This window comes from Takifugu flavidus, chromosome 6, assembly GCF_003711565.1.
Source record: "Takifugu flavidus isolate HTHZ2018 chromosome 6, ASM371156v2, whole genome shotgun sequence".
NCBI lineage: Eukaryota > Metazoa > Chordata > Actinopteri > Tetraodontiformes > Tetraodontidae > Takifugu > Takifugu flavidus.
The window spans coordinates 7,701,654-7,728,269 of NC_079525.1; the positions used below are offsets into that span (position 1 = coordinate 7,701,654).

The 26,616-nt window shown below is 47.5% G+C and overlaps 1 protein-coding gene across 6 annotated transcripts; it reads right to left on the reverse strand.

Annotated features, from left to right (window-relative positions):
- Window positions 1–826: 826 nt before the first annotated feature.
- On the reverse strand, window positions 827–26,443 carry usp34 (ubiquitin specific peptidase 34). Of its 6 annotated transcripts, none has more exons than XM_057035786.1 (78): window positions 26,094–26,443; window positions 22,851–22,941; window positions 22,055–22,583; window positions 21,801–21,851; window positions 21,302–21,451; window positions 21,117–21,184; window positions 20,334–20,526; window positions 20,168–20,229; window positions 20,013–20,094; window positions 19,806–19,898; window positions 19,554–19,679; window positions 19,352–19,481; window positions 18,982–19,112; window positions 18,200–18,909; window positions 17,924–18,138; window positions 17,714–17,829; window positions 17,351–17,478; window positions 17,136–17,225; window positions 16,962–17,057; window positions 16,790–16,872; window positions 16,472–16,626; window positions 16,162–16,275; window positions 15,982–16,081; window positions 15,713–15,875; window positions 15,515–15,641; window positions 15,193–15,343; window positions 14,919–15,019; window positions 14,602–14,817; window positions 14,389–14,514; window positions 14,180–14,302; window positions 13,993–14,076; window positions 13,818–13,904; window positions 13,501–13,701; window positions 13,343–13,425; window positions 13,225–13,265; window positions 13,026–13,150; window positions 12,773–12,925; window positions 12,297–12,401; window positions 12,106–12,161; window positions 11,721–12,025; window positions 11,119–11,282; window positions 10,968–11,033; window positions 10,706–10,852; window positions 10,527–10,583; window positions 10,369–10,446; window positions 10,165–10,259; window positions 9,796–9,968; window positions 9,566–9,716; window positions 9,418–9,496; window positions 9,295–9,348; window positions 9,123–9,218; window positions 8,976–9,040; window positions 8,829–8,904; window positions 8,614–8,661; window positions 8,419–8,484; window positions 8,256–8,336; window positions 8,019–8,104; window positions 7,764–7,932; window positions 7,405–7,479; window positions 6,919–7,070; window positions 6,688–6,841; window positions 6,523–6,567; window positions 6,341–6,445; window positions 6,102–6,249; window positions 5,643–5,947; window positions 4,952–5,281; window positions 4,563–4,720; window positions 4,413–4,491; window positions 4,168–4,294; window positions 3,783–3,890; window positions 3,598–3,702; window positions 3,379–3,503; window positions 3,164–3,287; window positions 3,004–3,083; window positions 2,792–2,932; window positions 2,571–2,714; window positions 2,344–2,500; window positions 827–2,153 (listed from the first exon to the last, which is right to left on the reverse strand). In XM_057035786.1, exons 1-78 carry the CDS (start codon window positions 26,134–26,136, stop codon window positions 1,489–1,491), a joined length of 10,881 nt encoding a protein of 3,626 aa, XP_056891766.1. In that variant the 5' UTR covers window positions 26,137–26,443; the 3' UTR covers window positions 827–1,488. The 6 variants fall into 6 exon arrangements, with proteins under 6 accessions (XP_056891766.1, XP_056891765.1, XP_056891763.1 ...); XM_057035785.1 differs by having other exon boundaries at window positions 12,106–12,200; XM_057035783.1 differs by having other exon boundaries at window positions 9,295–9,496; window positions 12,106–12,200; window positions 16,971–17,057.
- Window positions 26,444–26,616: the final 173 nt, after the last annotated feature.

A 26,616-nucleotide genomic window follows, 5' to 3' on the forward strand; every position in this document is an offset into this window, starting at 1 on the left:
CAAAACTGACCTCGGACCAGGACCTGGTCATCACCCTGGGCGTCCTGCTGGCCCTGAGTGTGCTGATGCTGATCATTATTCTGGTCTTCATCAGGTGAGACTGGAAACCAGTAACAGGTACAGTTTATGACTCCGTTTGCTGTTTCATATTGATTGAATGTTTGAACCGCAGATTTAGGAGGACAAAATCCTTCAAAGACGGCTCTGACAGTTATGACATGGGTGGACACGCTGAAGATTAGATGTACCGGTAAGTCAACAACTGTTGATGTTTTTTTTTTTTTTTTAAATCACCACCACCACCATTATTGTGTTCCAGGAATGGTTTTGAGAGACTCCTGTAGCGTTGGAACAGGTGAGAGGATCAAACCATCATTTATGGCTAAACAGGGCAAAAATTCTAATTACCCATTGATGATGTTTCAGAGACAAATGGAGAAACCACAAAAAGGACCAGCGGATGGAGGGACGAACAAGTGAGACAAAAACCGACCACAGCAGCGTTCACACCCAACAGACTGATGAGGATTAAGAGTGAGAATGTGGGAGAGGAAGAGGACAAAAAGAGTGATGAAGATAAAGACCTGACTTCTCTGTAAGCACTGCAAAAACAACTGTTGAAACTGTTTTTATGACCATAGGAAATAAAAGAACCCTTCAGGGAGGTTCATGTTCACAGCCCTACAGGGGATTCAGCTACACTTCAGCTATTAAGTCATTTTTATTAATTTATTCTCTACCAAAATAAAATCAGCAGAAAATCCAAACACAGAAGAAGCAAAAATAAACACGAAGGAATGTGATTGGTTCAAGAAAAAAAGCTCCAGCTGGTCCAACACCGGGGGCTTTATTTCAACCACAGTCCAATAAAGCACCTCTGTCATATATTCATATATATATAAAGATATTTATATTTATATATATATATTTATATAGATTTCACCTTCAGGCAATGACTAGACAGGATTCTCTACAGAATCAAGTTTCTTGTGGTTCTCTTATTTTACAGGTAAACTTATTTTCTGGATATTTAAACCACAGAAAAATTCAAGGCAACTTTTCTTTTGCCTCGTTCATAAAAGTACAAAAGTGGCACAGAACGACCATTTTTATACAGTAAAAATGCAATAAAATTAAATTACAGAGGAGACAAAAGTTCTGTAAACGTTTCCCCGTTACAGCAAATAAAATCCAGAACTGATTCTGTATAAAACACACGCACACAAAAACAAAACTTTTTACCTTTTGCAATAAATGCTGTAGCTTTTACAACTTTTTACAGTACAGATTTAATCGTTAATTGTCAGCTTCAAGGGGTCGAACGAGCGCAACGACGACGGCTAAAGCTGAAAAAAACGAGCGCCTGCACATCAGCAGAAGGCAACGAACAGCAGCAAACAATCAGCAGAAAAAAAAAAAAAAAATCAAAGGAAGTTCATTCTGAGCAATGTCTACACTCCAAACTTGTCTGTCTGTGATTGGATCGTGTCATGAGGAGGGCGGTCCTTTAGCAGACAACTTGGTAACTATGGTGATGGCAGCTTCCACAGTCCTGTACAGCATGTCCAACATGTCAGCTGGGGGTCCCACACTCAAAAATGCCTGTGGGGAGGGGGTGTGGCCACTGCTGTACTCTAGCCCCTCTCCCACCGTCTCCAGAGAGGTTGAGAAGGGTGCGTCCTCTGAGAGGGGCGGAGCCAGGCTGCTGCCAGCTTTAGAGGCCGCCTTCTCTTCCTTCACTTTCTCTGACTGGGTAGCTGGTGCGACTCCGCCCTCTACACCTAATGGTGCCTCAATCTCCTTCCCCTGGACCAAACCCTCCCCTGTTTCCTGCAACAGCGAAGAGGAAGAGGAAAAGGACGATGACGATGAAGATGCCTCCATCTTCTCCTCTTTTGGGGACATGTCCAAATTCCCGGACGGGGCGGGGTCAGGAGTGGGGGGGTCCTGCTCAGTGCCGGGGTCAATGAGCGAGGACGAGTCTCGCGTCTCTGTGTCGGAGGTGCTGGTGGGTGTCAACGCCTCCTGCTGGTCGGGTTTCACCTCACTGCACGGCGGGAGGGAGGAGGAGCAGAGCGATGCTGGCTCCCCAACTCTGTCTTCATCGCTGCTCATCCGCCGCCGCTTAACTGGAGTCGCCCCTTCATCTTCAACTGAAGCAAACACACATGCACATTGGTGTAACTTCATAAGGTCACAAACGACATCAAAAAGGATTTTTTGTTGCATTTATGTTTCAAATATCAGAACCGGGTCAAAAATAACATCTCCAAGTCTTCTAACTGAAAGAGAGTGTGTGTGTGTGTGCCTGTGTGAATGTGTGTGAGTATCTGTGTTAGTTACCTTTGGTCTTGTGGTCCTTGGCCTCCAGCTCTAGAGTATTACGCTGATGGAGACAAACACGACAGCGCCCCAGCAGCTCCTGCAGGGTGGGGCCAAGAGCTGGGTCAACGGACTGGGGAGGGTGGATGGACAACAGCAGAACCAGAACCCTGAGTTCCTAATGGAGGGAAGAGAGGAAGAGTCTCAGAGGTGTAGGGGAGTGTGAGTGTGTGAGTGCGAGTTCTTACAGCATTCAGCTGGTTGCTGCTCTTGCTAAACTCCATCCACTGAGCTGCTGTCAGTTCCGGCTGCAGGCTGCTCTGTTCATTCAGCAGGTTTGTGACCAGAACATCAACCAGGTTAGAACAGCTGGAGGCCGAGAGGACCTGAACCTATGTTTGATAGAAAGCAGTGTTTTTAAAGAGAACAGGAGATAAAAAGCCTGTGCTCCCCTCCTCTGGTCTCCCACCTTGTGCAGGAAGCAGGTGAGGAAGGAGTACGCCGTGTTGTTATTGAGAAACGTCCTTTCCTCCATCAGGATGACCTTGATGTACTCACTGAACACCGGGTCTTCACAAAGCAGCTTCATGCAGGTTTTAGCCAAGACAGCCTGAAACGCCCAAAAACACTTAATGTGTTGTTCGGAGTGTGTTCAGCAATGACCTAATCTTAAACACACACCTGTGACTGACTGAGCTCTGCCCACAATTTAGGGAACAGAGTGAGGTGAAGAGGAAGTCCTTCATATGCTATCAACACACCTGAGGAAGGAAACGCCTGAGTTGATGTTTATGCACGCACGCACGCGCGCACACACACACACACACAGACAAATACTCACTCAGCTTCACAAGTGTGTCTGTGAATTTCTCACAGTTGATGGCAACACGACACAGCAGGTGGATGAACTGGTGATATGACAGGAAGTAGTCCAACAGCATCTGGTCATACACCTCATCCTTTCCCTGTACATACACACATGTCAACACAGAACATGAATGAAGGGTAGAAGCAGAAAATGTGCAAAGGAACTGGGCAGGTGTGACAAGGGCTAACCTTCCTGCTCTCCACCATAGAGGGCAGCAGACACATGTTGAGTTCGGGTCGAGGAGGTCGGATGTTGTTTTTGGCTCCCATCAGTTTAATGTTCTCTCGGCAGGGCAGGTATGGACCGAAGGACACTGATGACACAAACACAGAAACTTTTCATGAAAAGAAAGATTCATCTGTGGACTTTCTGTCAGCATGAGGACAGTGCTGGCTTTGTGGACTCACTGGGGATGTTACTGTGGTGGTAGGTGCAGTGGTTGTGCTGCAGGAAGGGAACCAGAGTGTGAAGGAAGTCATGTGGACTCAGCAGAACCAGTTCTTTCAGCACATCTGCAAAACCAACAACAGAATTTACAGCCTGACAGCTCATGACCCTTGTTAGCACCGGTGACGGCGTGATTCCATCTTACCCAGGCAGGCGTTACGCAGCTCCGGAGGGCTGTAGGAGTTGAGGAGAGTTAGCAGCTTGTGGGCGAAGTCAATTCTTTCCTGCCACTGGATCAGAGCCTGTTTAACATCTGGACACACAAACATCTTATAAAGAATACACAAAACTCAGATCTGGGGAAACAGAAACTGGGTTCAGAGCTGCAAAGTTGGGGGACGGAGCGTTGAGGTCAGGTTACAGAGCGGCAAGGTCAAGCGAGGGAGCCCTGAGGTCTAGTGACGGAGTGGCTAGGTCAGGTGATGGTGCTTTATTAAAATCTACTAAATCTATTAAAATTTACTAAATGCATTTAGGTAATGTTTTAAGTTCTTCAGCTGAAAATTTGTCATGGAAACAGCTGTTTTTACCTTTGCGATGGAGATATGGATGTGTGGCCTTGAGGACAGACAGAAAGATGGACAGCAACTCCACCAGGTCTCCGGTGACATGACATGCCGTCGCCTCGTGGTACATCATGTGTAAAGTGTTGAAGGACTGTAGACAAACAGGAAATAAACATGACAGAACAGGAAGACTGTTGATCACAACCTGGTTTAGCAGCAGACCCTGTTTATAGATCATGCTGCTGTTTGGTTGCCATGGTAACACTTACCTCAGTCATGAGGATGAGTCCTCTGTTGAAGACCACCAGCAGTCGATCCTCGTCGTTCTCCAGCAGAATCCTGAAGGCACTGAGAAGAACCACGAGAGCAGCTGTTAGAGTAGTCTGACTGAATGTGTGTGTGTGTATGGTTGTGTGTACCTTATGAGGGTGGTCCAGCAGGAACGTCCATCCAGGCAGCGCAGGTAACAGTTGATGGTTGTTTTCTTGAACTGCTTCACATCATCCAGTTCTTCTTCTCTCATGTCGGCTCGCTGTGCCACAAAAAGCTGCATCAGGTTGAAGAGCTCCTCCACCGCCTGCAGGAGGAAGCGCACACCAAAAATAGAGAGAATTTAACAGTCTTCATTCTATTTTTGATGATCATTAAGTTCAGGCTGGTTAAGATGGCCAGCACAGGCCATCTTAACCAGCTGCGATTTGAGTTAGGCCTCCCATGATACACTGGGCCATCGGTGCTCCAACATTAGAAGAACATTGGTTCTTCAATGATAAAACTGCAGCAACTGAATATAAAAACAGAAACTCACCCCAGGGTACTGGCTGGCGTGTGGAGTCAAGTTCTTGAAGGCCCACTGGATATTCTGGTGTGAGGCCAGTTGGCGAGTGAAGGCGGGCGACTGCTCGCAGCACATGCGCAGGATGCCGTAGTAGGCAGGCAGCATACTGCGGTTGAACAGCACCACCTCCTGGTCATCGTGGTCCGCCAGGATGTAGTTAAAGGCGATGTTCTTGGTCACCACAGGGTTCTGCACCACCAGACGCACGTTCTCGGGACAGTCCACACACATGTTGTACCAGAAGGTTAGCAGTGCCTGCTTGTTGTGGTTGGTGGCGATGGCCGGCTCTGATAGTTTGGGCTAAGGAGGAAGGAATGGCTGGTTTTATGACTTCTGTGTTAGTAACACCGGTTACTAACACTGCTTTACAACGATTGGTTTTAGGGACCTTCGCTTGGTTACTTGCGAAGGAAAAGAGCTTTTTCCACACTGTAGATGTGATAATCAAGACATTAAAATATCTCCATTTATTTGGTGCATCAGTTTCATTTAGCTCTGTCCACTAAACTGTCACCTGATGTGTGACTGTTGAGTTTAATTGTTGTCAATTCATAAAAATCTCCAAATATCTCATTGTTCATGTTTGCTAGCATTTTCATAAATCTGCAGTAGTGTAAAAAATAAAAAATATTTAGTTTTTTTAAAAAGCGGGAGGACTTACCTGGAAGAGGTTCCACAGGTCCATAAAGTATCCTGTGAACATGAGTTTCTCTGTCTTGGAGATGAGGCAGTAGGTCATGAAGCTGAAATACTGGACCAGCTTGGTTGTTCCATGAACGCTGGCGTCCACGTACAGTTTGGCTCGTCCCAGCAGACCCAGCAGCAGGTTGTACACCTGGTGGAGGACCATGGTGGTGTCAGGGGACAGTGGAAGTTCACGGGTCGGCAAGTGGAGGGAGCGCGTGGAGCGGAACATCTGGCGGAACGAGTTGCTGGGAATGAGGGAGACGAGGAGATACGCTGCCGCTGGAGGGAGGAGAGAGGATGCTGTCACCATCATCAGTTGCATTACTTCCTGTTTTTTCCTCAGGCTGATGAAGGCCCACATGAGCTTAGCTAAAATGCTATGAGCTAATGGCTGAGGCGGAACCTTCCCAAAACAAATCTGCATTTTTCTTACAGGTTCGAACTCGTGGGTAGTTGTGGGCCAACAGGAAACGTTCCACCCAGTTCTCCATGTTCTGCAGGACCCAGCTGTGGGCGAGTTTGTTCCTGGGAGTCTGGACGGCAAGCCAGTCCAGACACTGAGACGGGTTGTACTCGATCACCTGTCAGGAAGGACGGCCAGTGAGAGGAGAGGGTCAAAACCCAATTGAGAATAATTGCTACAGTCATGAAGACACCAAAGTGACACTTCACCTCCCAGATCCTCTGCAGGATGTAGGAAGCGAAGGAAGGCATTCCCGGAGGTCCGCCAGCAAACTCCATCAACATCGTGAGCAGTTTGAAGAAGGGATTGGCAGCCTAAAGAAAGAAGATGACAGGGAAGATTGCTGAGGAAGAATTAAATGCTTCGGCTTAATAAAGGCAGTCATTCTTACTTCAGGGGTGAGTTTAGCGATCGAGGTGAAGAGCATCGACACGATCTGTTGGAACAATCATCAATAAATCATCTCTGGAAACGGCCAGTTGGTCTCACAGCAGACAGATGTGGCTGGATCCACGCATGAGTGGCAAAAATCATCTTTAAATCTAGAGAAACTTACATGCTCGGCCAGACGGTTGTTATAGCGACAGAGGCTGAAGATGAGGTTGCAGGTCTGTCTGATGTTGATTCCGTCTCTGATGTGCTGGAACAGGAAGGGGAAACCTTTGCCTCCAGTCAGTGCCGCCATGTCGCTCTGGGACAGAGTCAGGTGTCTATGGGGAGCAGAGACAGGAGGGTGAAGCTGAGCAGCTCAGCAACAGTCGTCCTCGACAGACGTCCAGACTTGTACCTCTCTGAGCGAGACTGTTCGACCAGAAGAGCGATTAGAGCGATCATTTTCTCCAGAGCTGCTGGCCGGTACTTCTCCTCTGCCAGAGACAGGATGTCCTCTTCCTCGTCCTCCTCCTCTCCCTCCTCTTCAGACAGCACCTCCACCTGAGGCTGAAGGAGGACGCACTTATCGTCACAGCTACATTTTTATGTTCAGCACGTCTTTCCGGACGTGCGCTGCTCCATCTAGTGGTGACCGTGTGCACTGACGCAAACAGCAAAGAACGTTCATGCTGATGTGGCAGCTTCAGCAGCTCAAAGTCACCACCAGGCTGATGGAGAATGAGTGAAGTGACATTCAGTCACCAGACAGCATGAGTTTCAGCCACATGACATGTCAGATCTGAAGTCATCATAGGCTGTTTGTTCAGACCGCTCAGGTAATGTGATACCCGTTTGATTTAGTGGGATACAAAAAGCAAAACAATTGTGTGGGTGTACTCACATTGTCAGGACCTTTAGTTCCCATGTAGAAGTGGACCATGATGGAAATGGCTTGTAGAGACAGTAAGAACTGACTCTGGAAGCAGACAAAAGGAGGATATAAACTTTATCGTTTCGAACATGTTACAGCTGCTTCATATTTTACTGCAAATAATCGGATTCTAAATCCACTTCTTTTCAAACATTCATTTAGAGAAGTTTTAAAAAGCTGCTGAACCTGAACTTTTCAGGTTCTCCATCATTCCAATTTATTAAACATGAATTATTACTGAAGGGATTTCATCTTTGATTCTACTTTCTGCTAGAACTCTAAGAAGATGACAGCGGACTTTGTTGGGAAGAAGGAATCATATGATGCACCTCTTCCTCTCCCATCTTGGCGAACTCGTACAGGAAGGCGAAGTACTCGGTCAGGTGTTTGCTATGGGGTTTCACGCCGTGTTCCATGATGGACAGGAGGGTCTTAACAAAGCGGGTGACGCAGGAGCGGCTGCCGATGTCCTCCACCGGACCGTCCATGTCATCAGAGCTGCAACAGATGAAACAAGAAATGTCTAAACGACCGCAGATGAACATCTTCCCGAGTCCATCCAATCCAAAGAGGGTGTGGCTAACCTGTCCTCCATCCCAGGCTGCAGGTACAGGTGAGCGTGAACCGGCCGCAACCTCTGGATGACATGAATACACAACCTTTGGAACATCTGGAGGACAGAGGAGGATGAGAGAAATGAAGATTTAAAGTGAGGTGACACTCTTGAACAACCTCCAGACATCATCTGTACAGTTTCATAAGCACAGAGTCATGATGATTGAACTGCTGTTTGATGGTTCGGACTGGAAGAGAAAAGTCACCTGTCTGACGATCTGATTGGGACACTTGATGAGGATCTGCATGGGCCACCAATTATCATCAGCCATCTGATCCAGGAACCACTGAAACAGACAAAAACACAAAGTCAAAACCACAGAAAGGCTCAAACACACAGCTGCAGTACCAGGAGACAGATGGTCCAACCTCGCAAGCTGCTTGGCTGTTGTTAAACTGTTTGGTGAGCAGCTCGATCCACTGCAGCATTGTGGGCTGGAAGTCACACACACACACACACACGCACGCGCACACACACACACACACACACACAAAGCGTCAGGGCTGACTGCACAGTAAAAAGTAGTTCAGTAAATGTTGCAGAACTAGTCAGGAGTCTTTTACCTTCTCCTTGGAGTGAATAAAAGTCTCAAGGACAAAGGAGGTGCTGAGCTGGAGGGAGAAACAAAAACTGATGTTATTCCCCATGTTTACAACCAGGAAGTCAGCCATCTTTGACTGTTGCCGCCGTCCAATCAGAGATAAAATCATCAATCATGTGACATCAGCGTAGCTGCTTCAGACTGGTGCTCACATTAACCTTCTTTCAGTGATCTCACCTTGGCGGTCATGAGCGACACAGCTTTGGGGTCTGGTAGCGTGCTGGGGATGCTGCTGCACAGCTGCCACATGAAGCTGAAATCAGAAAATTGATTAGACAAGCTGATCGGTGCTCCTGTCAAACAGGCTGCAGGTTTGATACCCACCCAAAGTACGTGTGTTCAAATATGTTTTTATCCTGCAGGAACTGCATGTTGTCGTGCCAGATCCACTGAAGGACAGACATGTACATTCAAAAGTGACAGAACACTAACAAGTATTGATTACTAACTGATAACCAATAAACAGCAAACCTCCAGCAGATCAGGAGAGACATCAAAGCTGAAGTCCTTCCCGTTCTCCTCCTCGGGCTCTACCCTCTTATAGAAGAGCATGTAGGCACTGTGCGTCTACAGACATAGAACAGCACTGATCAATAACTCCTCAATCTTGACGGATTAAACAGCAGTCTGAAGTCATTGTCACCTTCTCGAAAGAGAAATCCATGAACTTGTCTGTGACCGAGTCGTAGGTTTTGGTCTGAAAGATAAAAGTCATGTCAGTCAAAGGGGAGATGGGATTGAGGCCAACCTTCCTGTGGGACTCTACCGTCATCTCCCCGCCAAAACACTCGGATGCCAGCTGGGCTGAGTCGAAGGACTTCACCTCGGCGTCATTGAACAGGTACCTGTGGAGAGCAGACGTGATGGAGAAGAGCCTGGTGCTGCATGCTGTTCATTCTGGGTAACGTACTCACCACTTGTTGTTTTTATAAGCGTGTGGATTGATGATGTCCCTGATGAAACTGTAGTAATGGCCACCGTCTGCCGTGCCCGTGTGCACTGTGACGCCAATGAGGTCGTACTCATAGCTCCCAGTGACCTTTGGCTCACCCTCTTCCCTAAAACCTGCAGCAGGCGACAAACAACAGTCAGAATCCCCACAGGAGTGCAGTTATTGGTCCTTCTCTATAGAAGGTTGACTGACCTTCCTTGCGTTCTCCTTTGCCCATTAGGAAGTCCTCGGTGTACGGTGTCATGTCCAGGCGAAGCGGGAAGGAGAAATGGGTGTTGACCTTTTCCTTCATCATGGTCACCATGTTGAAGGTGTACCTCATGGTGTTGAAGCTCAGAATTCGAGGCAGTTTTTTAAAACACGCCCTGCAGGAGGAGGGAGGGGCAGAGTAAATGTGAGCTTTCAACAGGAGGTTTGACTTTTAAAAACATGTGTAACACAGATTTATGAGGAAATGAAATAGGTCCATGCTAGCACAGTTAGCAGAGGATGAACTGGGTTTGTGGCCCTGGCCCCGTCAGACAGGAAGCGTTTTAACATTCCGTTGCTAAAGAAACTGACCTTTTTTCTGCGCGGACCTTCTTGCCACACTGGGAGCATGTGTACATGTTGTCTCCCTCCAGTGTGTCTTTGATGGTCACCTCATCCAGAGACTCCTGAATCAGATGTACAAGGAAGACAGCGACTTTGGTCAGAGTGATTGATCAGGACAACCGTCATCCCTGGTTTGTTGCAGCCAAAATCCAAACCAACAAAATCACTCACATAAATGTTCTTCATGTCAGCTACCTGACATCTGACGGTGTAAAACTCCTCTGCGGTCTGACTGACATGGTCACAGTCCTGCAGGAACAACACCACACAGCAAAATGATCAACTACCACATTAATTATCAAAGGGAGAGAGAATGTCCTCAGACTGACCAGAGAGACAACGTTGTTGGTGATGACGCCTCCAAACAGAGTCTTCACGGTATTTTTCTGCAACAAACAAACATCTGTAACACTGCTGGTTTTGCTTGTGTCTCCTGATATGTGGAGTTCTTCTGCGCTGCAACATTAATCTGGCATAGAAAACTTGTAATTTATTTTATATTTTTCACCAGTTCGTGGGACATCTCCTCCATTTTTGTGATGAGGTCAGTGAAGAACTCGGTCATGTCCTTCTGCTCGCCGGTGTTCAGTGGCTGTTTGTCCATCGTGTAGGTCTTACAGAAGGGCCGGGGGTTGTACGCTTTCCTCTCGCTCTCCTGAAGAGTCAGTAGACATGTGTTAAACCATAACAGACATGATCCAGTGAGACCAGTCGTGCTCCAGCATGTTGTTCTTGAAGACTTGAGGTCCAGGAGAGGACAGATGACTCACCATGAGATACGTGAACATCTTCTGCAGTTCCAGGAGCGTGGTCTTATGCTTGATGTCCTCTGCATACTGCAACACACAGAACCAGACAATGAGAATCAGCCTGGATGGTCGAGGGGCCCCAGGCCCCCAGAAGAGTCTTGAGGGCACCGACCTTGGCAGTGAAGACGGCCTGCCGAGCCTCTGGGATCATGTAGAGCTGCTGGATGGTGGAGGCCAGGTAACAGGTCGCTCCCAAGTTGGTCAGACCCACAAAGCGGCACTCGGCTCGCACATCATCGTGAGGCCAGTAGTCCCACTTGTAGGCGGCGTGTGAAGCTGTCAGAGAAGGAGGCGGCGAGTTCAATGCCAGCACCTCAGTAGCTTTAAGGAAGATCTTTGACTGTCTGTCATCAGTCTGTCTGCATTCTGGGTTGCGAAGCTTAAATTGAGTCAGATCGTCATCACAGGTTTACACCAATTTTTAACCATTAAAGGGTTTTATTAACTTTTATATACAACTAAATAACAACTCATTGAGCTCTGAATGTTTTTATTTAATACCTGTTTGGAAAGTAAGATATTACTTCCCAAAACTGCATTTCTAAATTTTTAAGAAGCAGTTTGTGGTATGTTGAAGTTTTAATCATCTATTTGATATTCACAGTTTTATATCCCAAAGCTGGAATGAACTGATAATTCTTAACTAATTCAGAAGTAAAAGTTCGAAACCAGCTCCATTAAAGTGGAAATCAGTTCAGGTGTATGCGTTCTCACTCTGCATGTGCTGCGACATGACCCAGTTGTGGAGGAGCCGGTAGTTCTCCATGGAGCCCTTCACCGTCTCCACCAGCAGGTCGTAGGCTGCGGCCCGGGAGGCGTGCGACTTGCACTTGGGCTGAGCTCGGTCTGCCAGGCTTGGCAGCAGGAACAGGAGGTTGTGGATGTCACGCAGGAACTCCTGACCCTCACGGGAGAACTTGAAGGGGGGCTTATGTTTGAGCACACTGGTGGCGAGACGAAGGAGTCCGGTCAGCCCGTCATCTTCGATCGCTCCGTCCTGCTGATCCAGGATCTCACGGCTGATTAAGACAAGAACACAGTGGTGAGCTTCCACATGCTTCATACGCACGTATAACGTGAACTTTCCTGAGGGTCTGACCTCCTGATGCAGTCAGCCAGGTGTCGAGCCAGAGAATCCAAGTCCAGTAGGGTGGTCTGCACGGAGCCCGCCAGCGACAGAGAGGGAGAGACCTTCTGAGTCCAAACAGACCAACACTAGCAAAAGTTCCACAGAGACACCAGAAACAGACACAATGTGCTGATGGCAGCAGGAACAGACTGGAGCCCCACCTGACTGGCATCTTTCACATGGATGTTGTCGATGAGTTTACAGAGCAGCCAGAAGTATTCTTTACAGCCCTTCCTCAGCAGCGGTTCCTCCTCATAATCCTCCACCTGCAGACACACAAGCCCGTCAAGCTCCCAGAAACAAGCTCAGTCTTAAAGCTGCCCCAGTGTGCCCAGCATTAATCCCACAGTGAGAAATAATTTCCCACAGGAACAAACTGGTGTCGATTTGGCAAAGCTCAAAATTGAGTCAGATCATAGCCAAGGTCTGACACAAGGTCTGAGTGTAGCCTGCAGACACAAGTAAGTAACTGCATGTGTGTGCGCGAGCGTGTGTGTATTAGAGTCTGTCAGACAAAGAGAGACAGACGGAGACATCAGGTGTCAGATTTGCAGGAATTTTTGGGTATTCTACTGGATATTCAAATATAAGGCATCAAACTTGAACTGTTGTTGCAGCTGTGCCTGTGAAGACCCACCCTCAGCGGTTTGAGGGCTTGAGCATCTGGCAGGAACTTGAGGAGTGTGGAGGCAGCGAGCAGCAGGAAGGACCTGTTGATGGAGTCTCCACCCTCCAGTCCAGACAGGGAGAGCTTGTAGAGGCCATTACATGCCTCGTGCCTCACTGCTGGCTGTAAACAACAGTCAGAGAGTACCAACTATTGGATCCTGGACCAACTGTAAATCTATGAAACAGAAGAAGCATTTTAAAACTGTTGATTGGTGAGGCACCTCAGGCACCAAGAGGGTAAGTTTCTTCAGCCAGTCGTGAAGATGGTCACTGTCTGCCAAACTGGACTTCACGGCAGAGGAGCAGTGAGCCCAGCTCACCAGCAGCCACATGGAGTAGTGAGTCACTGAAAACAGGAAGCATCTCAGTCATTTTTAATGTCAGAGGCTTCAGTTTTCAAATACTGACAAATGTTCTAACCTTCATGACGAGACCTGTGGTCAGACTGTGCTTTCAAAACTCTGTTGAACAAAAAGACAACCAGTAAATGGAAGCGTGTCTGGATAAAATACAGCTGGGCTCTCAGCCATTTGGGCACCTGTGTGCAAGGTTGTCATAAGTGTAGGCCACGTTGATCAGACGCTGGATGAGGTTGGTTTCTTGTACGAGGCCAAGAAACACCTGGAAAAAAAATATCACAAATTAGAGCTGGAGATTTTTGCTGCTGGGCCGAGATCATCCTGGACGAACGTCTACCTCGGTCAGCCGTGGGATGTGCAGCCCTTTTCCATGCTCCACCGTGGACTTGCGGGACTTGCCGTGCCATGCACGCTTACGTTGGCCGTCAGTAAGGCCGGACCAGGAAAAGACGTCATGATAAGCCAGGTCGAGATCTGCAGGGTCCACTGCAAACTGGCAGATGAGCTTCAGCAGGCAAGCCAGGCAGTCAAGCAGCCACTGCAGGACAGGATGGGATGGGACAAGACAGGACAACAGCCAGACATTATCTGACTGAAATAAACAATTCTGATGCACTTCATTGGAGGGTCCTGCAGAAACCCAGGGAGCCTCACCACTGTCCACGACTCCTGTTCTTTGGGCTCCAGGATGGCCGAGTTAAAGATCTCCAAGAGCAACTGGAGACCTCCAGATGAAACAAACTGAAAGACAAAGAATCATGATTTTGGAATAAACTTTTCTAACACAGATGAGCTTGTTGAACAACAGAGAGGTGGTGTAAAGATGTACCTTGCAGCTCCAGCTGTTTTTGCTGTTTTCAATCTGATCTTCAGTGGAATCATCAGAATCTGGATATAGGTCACTGTAGCTTCCCTGAACACAAACAGTTTAACTGCAACAATCCACTTTCTAGGTGTTTAGCTTTTTGTCATCAATTTGGAGGAGGGGAAATTTGAAAAAGATGATTGTCGCTCACAGTTGACTCTCTGTGGATGTGTCGGTTGGGTTTGCCCAGAGCTTCAATGATCTCCAGAGCGTACAGCAGCTTGTGGGGACTTTTAATCCTCAGCAGTTCCTTCCAGCAGAGTCCCTCTCCAGTCTACACCAACAAAACCACAGCAAAGTTGAAAGATTTCAGTTAACTTATATAAGAGGCCATAAGTCTGCAATCAAAAGGCGACTGACAGTGTCATCGGAGATATTCTGGAAGGCCTGAAGCATCTTGGGACATGTAGGAAGCAGCATCAGTAGTTCCCAAACCCGCCGAGACAGATTCTCTGCATGGAGGTGAAGTTCTTCACAGCGGGCGCTCTGCACAGAAACTCATTAACATAAAAAAAACCAAAAAACCACAAGGTACCACAACTGGGATGACACCGATAAGGTCAAAGACCAAACCTCAGGATCCTCCTGGTCCTTTTCTGTAGTATGGCTGGGTGGTTTGAAGCAGGCCAGCATTTCCAGCAGCTCAAAGAGAGTAGTGAGATGTGGCTCCTGCAGGAGCAGCAACATGGGGATGTGCTCCTTCTGCGGAGGAGGGAGGCAGGAGGCTGGCAGCTGGATGCCCTCCCCCTTTCTCTCCCTCCGTGGAGCTCCCAGAGACACAAACACCATCTGGGTTGAGAAGAGACAGACGTGGACTCACAGCTCAACTCTTTGGATGATTTAAAAAATGTTCCCGAGTTTGTGATTTATAAAGAGGAAGCAGCCGTTACCTGCATGTCTTTGAAGCCCAGCTCGTGCAGCGTTTTCTCATCATAATCTGTGGTCAGTTCATGGCCTGAAGAGATCATCCTGACTGGTCCCATCAAACCTCCTGCAGGAGATAACACAGAATAAGTAGGTTCTGAGTGGCTTCAGGCTCCTCCGGTCAGAGCTCATTTCTTAATTGCGGTTGTGTCCCTGTTAAAAACATCTGCTCGGGTTTGCTGTGGTCGAGATGCAACACCTGACTTAAACTTGAGATGGGAGCAACACGCAACACCTCACCTGGAAAGTCTCCTGGTTGGCGGCCGCTCTGTCCGAACTCCTGCAGCTGGGCTTGCTGGTTCATCTGCTCCTTCTGCAGGTTCTCGTACCAGTGCGTCACCTCAGCTCGCAGGTCCGCCACCTGATCACTCGGATACATCTCAATCGTCATCTGGACGAGATGTGGACATTCATAAACCCTCTTGGAACAATGCCACCATTTCTCATAATGTGGGAGCAAGTGTCAGAAATCAGCATTTCCATTAAGAAAACACAAGCCTGATATTTGCTAACAAGCCCTGATTATCAAGCATGTTTCCAGGGTCAGAGGTCAGGTTGTCACCTTGTCAGGAAGTCCAGCGGGTTGACAGACAATCCTCAGTGGCAGCGACTGTTTGTCACTCAGAGCCTTCAGGTGGCTGCTGATTCCCGTCCCCTCGATCTGCCACTGACGCAGGTGATATGCAAACCTGAAGAGCAGAACCTGTTTTTCAGATAGATGGGTTTTATGGGCGATGACATGACGCAGATGTCCGCTTACCTGCGTCTGAAGGCCTCCAGGTGTGTTTTGAGCATGAGCAGCCCTCTCTCGATACTGGTCAGGCTGGACTGGGCATACTTTTCCAGGTTGGCTGAAGCCATCAGCAGACTCTCCATACACTTCCTGATAAACTCCTGCTCCTTCTCCAACCCCGTCTTTCCAGCTATTCAAAGAAGCACAAGACGCTGCATCAACCTCCTGTCCTAAAGAAGTGGATGGCAACAGAAAATATCAACACACGTTCTCATCTGGACCAAATGAAAACCAACCGTTGATGTAGTAGGAGTTGATGTACTGGATGGCAGCACGGCTGATGTCAGCTGACTGAGCTCTCAGGGCAATTCCCCACAGCTGGTCCATCCCACACAACTATACACACATACACAAGTAACTGTTATCGCCTCTGTTGTGAAAATAAACGTGTGACGTGTGTTGGTCGGTCTGTTCACCTCACAGCTGGAGGCGTTGTCCAGCGCACTTGTGGCGAGACGAGCCAGGTTACAGAGATGTTGGAAGAGGTTGAGGCCCGTCATGCTGATGGTCTCTGGCTTCAGCTGGGGCATCTTTAAAAATGGAGTTTATGGTAAAACATCACAGAAAAACAAAAACAACTTGGAAACAGACAATGAGATTAGTCGTGTCTTAATCTAAAGATGATCGAGGCTTCGTGACCTCTGGAATAAATGTCGATATTGAGAATATTCATTTATTTTTCAAAGAAAAAGTCTTTATCTGTCCATAGTTCATTCCCGTCTTTACCTTCTCCAGGAACAGATGTTTGTAGGTCTCCATTCCCATTGCGTGCTGGTCCTTGCTGCGAACCTGATTGAGGAACCAATGAAGAGCGTCGTCGTAGCACTCTGCATCCTCCACCAGGCAGTGCCACAAGATGTCCACCTGCTCCAAACTCAGTCCTAACGCAAAATAATTTTCAAAGTTTAGAGCAGAAGTTCCCAACATGAAAAAACTGCAAAATGACTCAAGATGGTAGCAAAACATGTGCATGAGAATGATGTTGGAATGCCGCTGTGCAGTTTAATGATACAGAAATTAATTTGATGCTGAAGTGATTCTTACTGAAGTGGTCTGGAGATCCCAGCGTGGAGAAGACGCAGGTCAGGAACTGCAAACGGACCTGGACCTCTGCACTGTGACTGTACCTGCAGGTACACGGCTCAGAGTCAGCCCAGACATCTTCCAAACTGGGAAAAACCATCCATGAAATAGGAGGACGGTCTGATAGACTTACAGAGCAAACCTGTGTCGATGTTCATGCACTTCCCGGATGTAGTGTTGCAAGTCATCAAAGAAGAGCTTCATCATGTGCAGTTCCTTCTCGGCCCACCTGCCAGTGTGGACAGAAACATCAGCACCAAGTCCCAAACCCCGACCGTTACTGTGATCACATAAGGAAACCTCTTACATGGTTATCCAGTGGGTGTCATAACTGGAACCAAACTGCTGAAAAGTGCCAAAGAGTTTTGGAAGCAGACGCAAAGAAACCACAACTGACCTAAAGTAGGGAAAAAGGTAAAGAATACAGAGCCATAAGTTTATTCTAATCAGTTATATTAATCATCTCAACTTTGTATAACTCTGGACCACAGAAAACCAGTGCCCGGAATAAGTTGCTCTCACCTGTGGTGAGCTAGGTTGTCAAGGCAACCCTCTATGAAACGCATCCGGATCTGTCGATCAGTGAACCAGCAGACGAGTGAACACAGTAGCTTCTCTGCTTCATTAATTAGACCTTCTGAAAGATGAACCTGAAAATGAAAACAAGAACCATGTCTGGGGGTCTCGTCTCAATACGAACTGGTGCAGCAGCTCCTGTTGAGCCGGTTCTGGTTTCTTCTTCCGTCAGTCGGAAGAACATCCATCAACTCTGTCATACATCTTTAATCTGGATTTTGTTCAGAGTTGATTCAGTTTGTTTTAATCAAGACTGTGAAAACATCTGGAGTAACGGAGCAGAGTTTAGAACTGATGGTGGAGCCATACCGCATCCTCGTCCTGCACTAGGTCCCACAGCAACGTGTTGCCCTTCTTGCAGACGTTGTCCAGGTTGATGTCGGTCACTGCGTGGCTGCTGTACTGATGTTTGTGAACAGCTGGACCTGCAGTGACCGCAGCACATTCAGTGTGTATGATTATGGTGGAAACAGCAATAGAGGAACGTAGGGGCTTTGTCTGTGTGAAGTGTATTCTCACCTTGCACCAGGTGCTCATGATAGATCGAGGCCAGGTTGGGGAGGTGCTGCTGGAGGTGCGAGCTGAGCTCAGCATGGGAGTTAATCTGTACCAGCTCCTCCTCACAGCCTGACTCCTCGCCATCAAAGTCAGCCATGTTTTTCTCTGACTTGGCACTGACCTGAGAGCTGCTGCAGCTGACATCGTCTGCACTCAGCATGTCCTCCACCAGTGCCCTGAGAGGGGAACAGAGCACTTACAGATCTGTGGTGATCAGAAGGTTGGGGGTGGACTTACCCTTCATGATGATGGTGGTGGTGATGGTGGTGCTGAGGGGCGATGAAGCGCTGGCAGTTGAACAGCTCATTTCCCATTGCTTCTCCCAGGAAATCACCGGTTCGAGACAGGCATGACGGCTCCTGAGGTCCCTGAACCCTCTGTGTGGAGCTGATGTTGGGCGGTTGCTGCGGAGACGCCCCCTCGTCTGGCCGAGCAGATGAGGAGGCAGAGCAGGCATCGAACAACCTCATCCGACCCTCTAACGACACTGAAGCTGCCGTTGCCATGACAGCAGAGGTCTCTGGGCTGAAGGGGAGGACTTTGGAATTGTCTTTGCTCCCTGAACAGCTGGGTCCCGCCCCCTGGCTGTTGCCCTCACATAGTGCCTCTCCTGCCTTCCTCTTCCTGGTCTCTGGCTGCTCCTTGGACTCCTTCTGTTGTCCACCATCGGCAGCGGACTGGTCCCCTTTGTCTTCGTCCTCCTCCTCGTCTTCATCTTCGTCATCCTCCTCCTCCTCCTCTTCATCTTCATCATCTTCCTTCAGGGCCTCGCTGTCCACCATGTCGTCAGAGTGCATCTCGCTGCCAGGGCTGCCCGCTGATTGGCTGGCTCTACTGGAGGCCGCTTCATTGCTAGAGACATCACTGTGGCCGCTGCTGCTGCCCGGCCCGCTGCTGCCTTCCTCCACGCTGTTTGCCGTCTCATCAGAGCTGCCCTGCATCGACTCCTGAGGGCAAAATGCAGTTTATTCCCACCTGTCAGACATTCAAACAGACCCCTGTTGGCTGGAGCCTTGTACCTCAGTGTCAGAAAGCCTCTGCTGGCCTCTCTTGCTACCCGTCATCATCTGGTCGTCCATCTCCATGTCGCTGCCGCCGCTGTGCTGCATGTCACTGTTGTCACTACTGTCCGGACTGGCGGCTGGAGAACCTGACATCACAGAAGAAGAAACATCATCAAATTATATTTGAAAACAATCTCATCTCATTAAAATGAATGTGCAATCAGCTGCATGATGTTGACACCATTTCTGTGTGGACTACATTCATGTAATAAATGCTACAGTTAGTAGTTTCTTACAACAAACTGTGTCAATATCTACCCACTTCTACGGTTGTATCACAGGAAACGTGTCATTTCCAGTAAATCTACTGGGAATCTAGGCTGACCTTTCTTATTGCCCATGGGGATGTTGGTGTTGAGCAGTGAGGCGAAAGAACTCTGTTTGGACAGCTGAGCTTTGGCGGCTAGGGCATTATTCCAGAGTGCCTTAATCAGCATGGAGGCCAGGTAGAGTGTCTGTGGAGGACAAACGCAGCATTACCAGCATGTCTGGATGACCCACAGCAGCTTTCCAGAGGTAGGTTGTACCTGCTCTGTGTGGGCGCTGGGGTGAAGGCCCGACACCAGGTTGAGGACGTGGCGAAGAGGGACTGGGTCCAGATTTTTGATGAGTGAGGGAAAAAGATCGTGGATGTAACGGCTACAGTGCTTCAGCTAAAGACAAAGAGCAAACAAGCTGATAAAACACATATGGTGCCTGAAATCTGCAGGTCTTATAGTTTTTAATTAAACATTAGTTGGCAATAAAAGCACTTGAAGTGTAAAGGTGCAAAACCTCACCTGAGCTGCAGCCCAAATACAGTCCACGTGCTGGGTGCTGAGCCGACTCTCCGCAGCCAAGAAGTTCAGGATCACCTGACACTGTTTAATAATCTAAACACACAAACAGAAATTATATAAAATGGAAACTATTCCAAGCTAAAAACAGAGGCACTAATCCATATAATGGATTCCAGTTTCTTTGCAGCTTTACATCACAAATCTCACCTCAATGTGCAAATTTGGTCCAAAGATGTGCTCCACCACGTTGTTGTGGATCAGCCAGTCAGCCAACTCTTTTGCGATTGACCTGAAGAGAGAAAAAGTTAATCAACACGACAAAAAAATCCCATTTACACCCATATTTGCATGAAGAAACTTACGTTTCTGTGTCGGACACTAGCGACTCGTTGTTACAGACATCGTTGAAAGTGTGAAGCTGGTTCTGTTGACGCGGGAGGAGACAATTCAGGAGGAAGAAGGTAAGGTGCTCTGGCACCAATGCAATCCTTTCAAAATAAGACCAAAGTGCTAGCCGCAATGACTCACGGTGATCTGGCTGAGTCCTGCCAGCCTCATGGTCAGGGTGGGGGACATGAAGTACTTAAAGGCCAGGTCCAGACTCTCTTTATCAAAGCACAGCGTGCTGTCCAGCGGCTCCTTCACTGTGCTCCACATCAGGTCGGCCATGTTGCGTGCTGCGCTCTGCCGTAGCTCCTGGTCAGACAGCTTACACAGGTACCTGCACACAGTTGGTAATTCGCCACATCCATCATGATTTCAGTGACTTTCGGTGTTACTGCACAACCATGTTTTGTTGAAAGGATTTTCAGATTTAAATACTGTGATGGGACCAGACGAGGGGGAAAACTAAGTGCAGGGAGGAGGAACTGGAAAAGAAACCTTGAAACAATTTGATTCTGTGTAACGTGAGCTAAATATTTAACAGAGGAACACTTTTATCTAAAGAAAAGCTGACGGAGAAATCCATCAGTACTAAGTGGAAATGGCGCCCGATCCAATCACAGTTAAAGAGGGCTGCGTCACATGGCTGAGTCTGGCAGCGCTACCTCGCCTTCAAAAAGGTCATGTGAGGAGATGTGCACCAGAAGCCCGGCAACTGTTTCCATGGTAACTGGAGCACTTTGGCATTTGAGGGAGAGAGTGAGAGTCGCCAACTTGACTGAACGAGCAAGTAATCTACCACGTCTCAGCCGTGACAAGGGAGGCAACACGAAAATCTGTACGATTTTAACAAGTGACCACGAAGAGACACACGGCAAACATGACAGGAGGAGGGATGGGTCAACCTCCATGCACATGTAAACTCACCGTATCACATAGTTGCGGAACGGTATGATGTGCTGCATGACTGCAGGAATGTGCAACCAGATTCGGATCTGCAGGACAAAACGGGACAAATATTCAGCACCAAACATCGCCGACGACCGTCAGCATGTGTGTCAAACTCCCTGTTCCAGAGTGCAAAGCAGAGACACGCAGCTTCGAGGACTCACGTTGGATACGATGGTGATGAAGGCGTGGGCAATAGGGAACGGGAGGCTCTCTGGGGTTCCCGACTCAAAGCATTCCTTCATCAGCGAGAGACCGTGTTTCCCACAGAAGAGGCAGACATATCGCAGCAGATGCAGCGGAACCTCCACGTCCTGAGGAACCAGACCCACAACAACACAGCCTCACCATCAAAAGCTTTAGTGTTCCACTGGGTTTCTGACATACGGCAGTGTCTGACTGGCTGTCAAACCAACCAATCAAGCTGACTTTTCACAGGTCAAAAATCACACACATCTCTTAACTGAAACTGTTGGGGTATAAGATTTCTGATCAGAGGTCACCGCACACACACAGAGACACACACGCATGTGCACTGACACGCACGCACACAGATTAATCTGAAATACAGACTAAAAATCAGAAATCTGTCACTGATCATCCTGTAGGGCACCGTTGAAGGTGTGTGTGTGTGTCCAGAGGCAGCTAAGGTCAAACCCTTACGTTCATGTCGCAGAAGGATCCCAGGATGTTGCTTTCATGAGCAGAAATATCCTGAGACAAGAAACTTACATTAGAGTCGAGTCTTGGAGCGATAAATGAAGGATAATTGACATATTTGAGGCGGAACAGATACACTGGCAGAGTGAGTTTAGAGGAGGTGAGTGTAGCATTTATTCAGGGTTACTTTAACATTCAGACTATTCATTTCATTCACACCTGTGGGGGCGTGGCCTGGCTGGCACATGGACTCATACCTCTATGGTGGGGTGTGTGTTGTGCTTGTAGGCCGTGTACAGGGGGAACTGGATCTGGAAGATCTTGGCAGCACACAGCAGCAGTTTCTCCCTCTCCTCAGTGCTCCAGGAGCTGAACGAATCCTGGCTGACGCTGTCATGACTTTCTGCGCCACCCTCGCTGCCACTTACATTTATAGGTTGGCGTACATTTACCGGGTCCTCGCCGGGCAGCTCAGACCCTTGACCCTGGTTAAGCTCTGGGGTGTCGCCACCGTCCTCTTCAGCGGAGTCTCTCTCCACATTCACGTGTTCATCCTCACCAGGAGAGGAAGGTTGGGGGAGGGATCCAGCTGCGCCCTCCACACTGCTCCATTCTGACCCCACCCCCTTGACCCGGAACGCACCGCCCTTGTGGGTGTGGTCATGCGTGCTGCAGAGGCGATCTCTCAGGCTACTGATCTGGGCAATGACCAGGTTGATGAGGGCGTAGACCAGCTGGTTGAAGACCTCCAGGTGTTTGTACTCTTTGAAGCAGCAGAGACACTGTCTGAAGACACAAACAGGAAGTGTTCAGGGCCAAACACACCAACCCAGCACCAACCAAGTGACTCTTCACATGTTCTGGTCTGTCATCGAGGTCAAAGCGAAGCACTCGTGAATTCAGTGCTCAAATAAATCTGTTGAATAAATAAATCTGTGGTTCTTCTGGAATCGTCCTTCAGTAAAATAAAAATCACAAAATGATGGAACAGAGGACACGCAAAGACTGTTTAAACAACCACCCACTAAAACCTCAGCCCAGAGAACTTCTGACCTCTGTGTCCAGGAGCTGATGTAGGCAAGAACACGTAGTGCATGTTCCTTCTTCAGCTGGAAGCCTCCGTCGCTGCCATCTGCATCTGATACTGAAGAGAATCACCAGGAAACATCAGAGATGCCACAAAACAGAAGCTTTGAGGACACAAAAAGATGACCAGGCCGGGCCAGTGGTTCGTTTAACAGTTTTACAGAACAAGTAAGCTGCAGAAGATTACAAGTACCATATTTACCGGACTATAAAAGCCTATAATTTTCTCAAAAAGTGCCTTATAATCCGGAACACCTTATATAGGTTTTGTAATTCTGGTTGTGCTAACTGACCTCGAAGCGATTTTGCGTGGTACACGGTGCTCACGTCCCAAAGCCACACTGCGTGCAGCATTACAGCTGACGTATTCAGGAGTGTCACTGAGAAATACATACTGTGCTTACAGTGCGTATATAAGGACCCCAGGTAGAAGCATCCCTACAGTCTCTATTCGGGTGAAGGCAACAGCGTTAGCACGGGACATGAATATCAATGACTGTCAAGGCGGTCCTTCTTGGTGCTTTCATTTTATGAAAAGACGTAATCTCTCCATCCTCACACGAACTACCGTCTCGCAGCAACTGCCAATAGATTATGAAGAAAAGCTGGCCAATTTCCGTGCATACTGCAAAAACAAGATCACTGAAAAGAAGATCGAGCCAGAGCACTTCGCCTTTGATATCCCCGTGAACACCACTGTGGAGAAAACAGAGACCAGAAAGGTGTTTATACGCAGCACAGGGAATGAGAAGTCATCCTTCAATGTAGTTCTTGGTTGCCAGGCTAATAGTCAGAAACTTTGCCAACTTTTAATTTAGCTGTATCAGACTGTGTTTGATTTTTTTAAAGTGTTACAAATGAACAAGATTGGGAGTTATTGTGAATACGCTCATAACATTTGAACAATGTTGAGAGTTATTGTGAAGGCATTTACCAGTAATAAAGTTTGACTGGCTGACTGATTTATCTGACTGTTTTGTTTCGCTTTATGTGCTTTTTTTTGGTTTGCTTTATATAAGAAAAAAATTTGAAAATAGCCCATTAATTTACAGCGCACCTTTTAATCCAGTGTGGCCTATAGTGCAGAAAATACAGTACAAAACACATGGCAGATAACACAACCTTCTCCAGAACTTTCACCCTATCAGAATTAAGGTCTGAAGCAGAAGGAACTTACAACTACCAACAAACAACTCTTCTCTCGACAGGTTTCACCTCTAAAGCTGAGCTGAATCAAAGAGCTGAGCTGATGTAGTGGAGGACAACCACCATCTCCTGCTTCAACATCTAATCTGAGGACATTCAAGACTGCAGCTCGGTGGATATAGATACAGGACAAACACACACGATGTGAGGTCAAACGTCACCAACAAACCACACATGGAGCTGACACTGTTTCACAGCCTTAACCTGTCAAACATGTGACAACTTCCTAAAATCTGAAAAATTATTTTAATGTATCAGAAATCTTGATATTTCATTGATTTGTGTTTTGGTTTTATGGGTGTGATGATGTAATTCAGCATTTTAAAAAAATTACTCGAAGTTTCCTCAAATGCAACAGAGGCCAGATGCTGCAACGGAAACTTTGCATTTTGGAACACTCATTTGAGAATTCCCATTAAATCTGAACTGAATTACAGACTTCTGTACAGACTTTGATTGCCTTCTTTTCCAGACATCCCTGAATCTTACTGTAAATGTGGAGAGTTTTGTGGTCAACCCCAGGCCAGCATCTCCTGACTGTCCACACAAGTAACTACAGCATCATGTTATTGTCCACTGTCAAACTTCCACAACAGCCTGGACATAGATTCACTCAAATAACTGTTGCTAGTCCAGAAATCTACACCAAAACTCAACATACAGACCAAAATGGTGCCTGAACAGCTGTTGAATGTTGGACCATGAGGCTAAAAGAAATAAAAGTTGGATACCAGTTAGACTTGAGTGAGTTCTGGAAGTGTGACGATAGCAAAGGTCAGCATTCTCTGATAGAACCCATAAATAAGACCTTTAATTGGGCAAAACTTCTGGTCTATAGTGTTAAAACTGAAGGGATCTTTGGCAACTGAAATAGAGCAAATGAGTCAGCAACATTCCTCCCATGGATGACAAATAGGAAGACTAACTTTGGTAGATACAGAATGTTATTGATTAGATTGATGAGGTGTAATCGTCTTATAGGTAAATTTACTGAGCAGATTGTCAGTTGAAATTAACTACCAACTGGCAATGTAGATTCCTCGAGTCTGAGTAAAAAAACAGACTCGAATCTCACAGAAAAACGTCCATCAAACTGTTAATCGATCCATAATCAATAACCGCTGGAAACAGCTGGATTAAGCAGCGAGGCCCAATTAGCAGGCTGCACTCAATGCTAACGTTAAAGCATCAAGGAAAACCCCTTTTTTTGTCGCTTTCCATGGCTGAAATCGACTGCACAGTTTATCAATGATTTATGACTAAATTAAAAATAACTCCAGCAAAGCCATGAGTGAGATTAGTGCTCGGAAGGTTAACGACGTGTCAAAATATGCCCCAAGCTGCTCACTCCTTCACCAGAGTTCATCCATTAAACAGCACAATTAGGAAATGAAGGTCTCCACATTCGTGCTGCTGACACTTAGCAGGCCATTTTGAAACGTGCGTGTGAGCGCACGCAAAACAATGGGTGGCAGCGGAGTGGACAGCTAGCTGACCTGACGAACACATCAAACAAAGTCAGCCTGTTGGGAGCTAAATTGGCTAACTTTGCTAACTTACGAATCATCCCTTTACACAACACATACAGGGTTTAAAGTTGTGTGTGCGCACACTTTCCCAACCAACCGCCTGGTTTGCACTCATGTCTGCAGTGTCATCCCCGAAACGGCCCGAATAAAACCGTTTGGAGTAGATTTTGGGGACAGATTCGGGCTACTGCTGTGAGCAGTTTGACAGACAGGCCCAAAAACTGAGTGCAAATTTTCAAGACCGAAGACGACCGTCGCCATATCGTCCATAAAACAACCGTGACAAGGAGACCGAGCTGCCGACAAGGGCAGTCTATACCGAAGAATTTTTTTCGCTGCCGTGGTCTCATCGGAGCAAAGTCGCAAAACAAAGTTATATTTAGCTAGCCTTTAAAGCTAACAGGCTGGCGTGATGGACAGCGGCGCTAACTCTGCGCGTTGTCTCGTACACATCACAGCGGATCTCGCTACTTACTTTCATTTAAAACCTCCACCAGCTCGGCGCAGTTTTCACACATTGTTCATGAAGAAGAAAATTGGGAACTCCGGCTCAAACCATGGCACAGGTAACTGTTGTTGGCTGCCACTCGGTTGTGTTTGGGGTAGAAAAAAAGGCCCAGAGGATTGATGGATTGCTGAAGGTTATTCCGTTTAAGAAAGTAAAGGAATAAAATGGCTTGACAAGTGAGTTTTACATCCGAACGCGGATAATGTACATTAAAGTTGCGAGGCACTGAAAGACAGAAACCGAGTCAGTCTCTAATTTGAGTGTGCCTAGAGAGCAGACATAGCAGCCATGTTAAAAAGGAGGGGGCGACACAGAGCGTTCAGAGTTCGGGATTTTCCGGAACTTCTTCTCACTAATTCGGGATTCTCCGTACTCTCGCGTTATCACTAAAATGAAGTCACGTTCATGGAGAGGACACAAACCTTAACGCCCCTTTTTTCGTGCTGGTTGTATAGTCGCCTGAGGATGAGGTTCGTCTTAAAAATCTTTT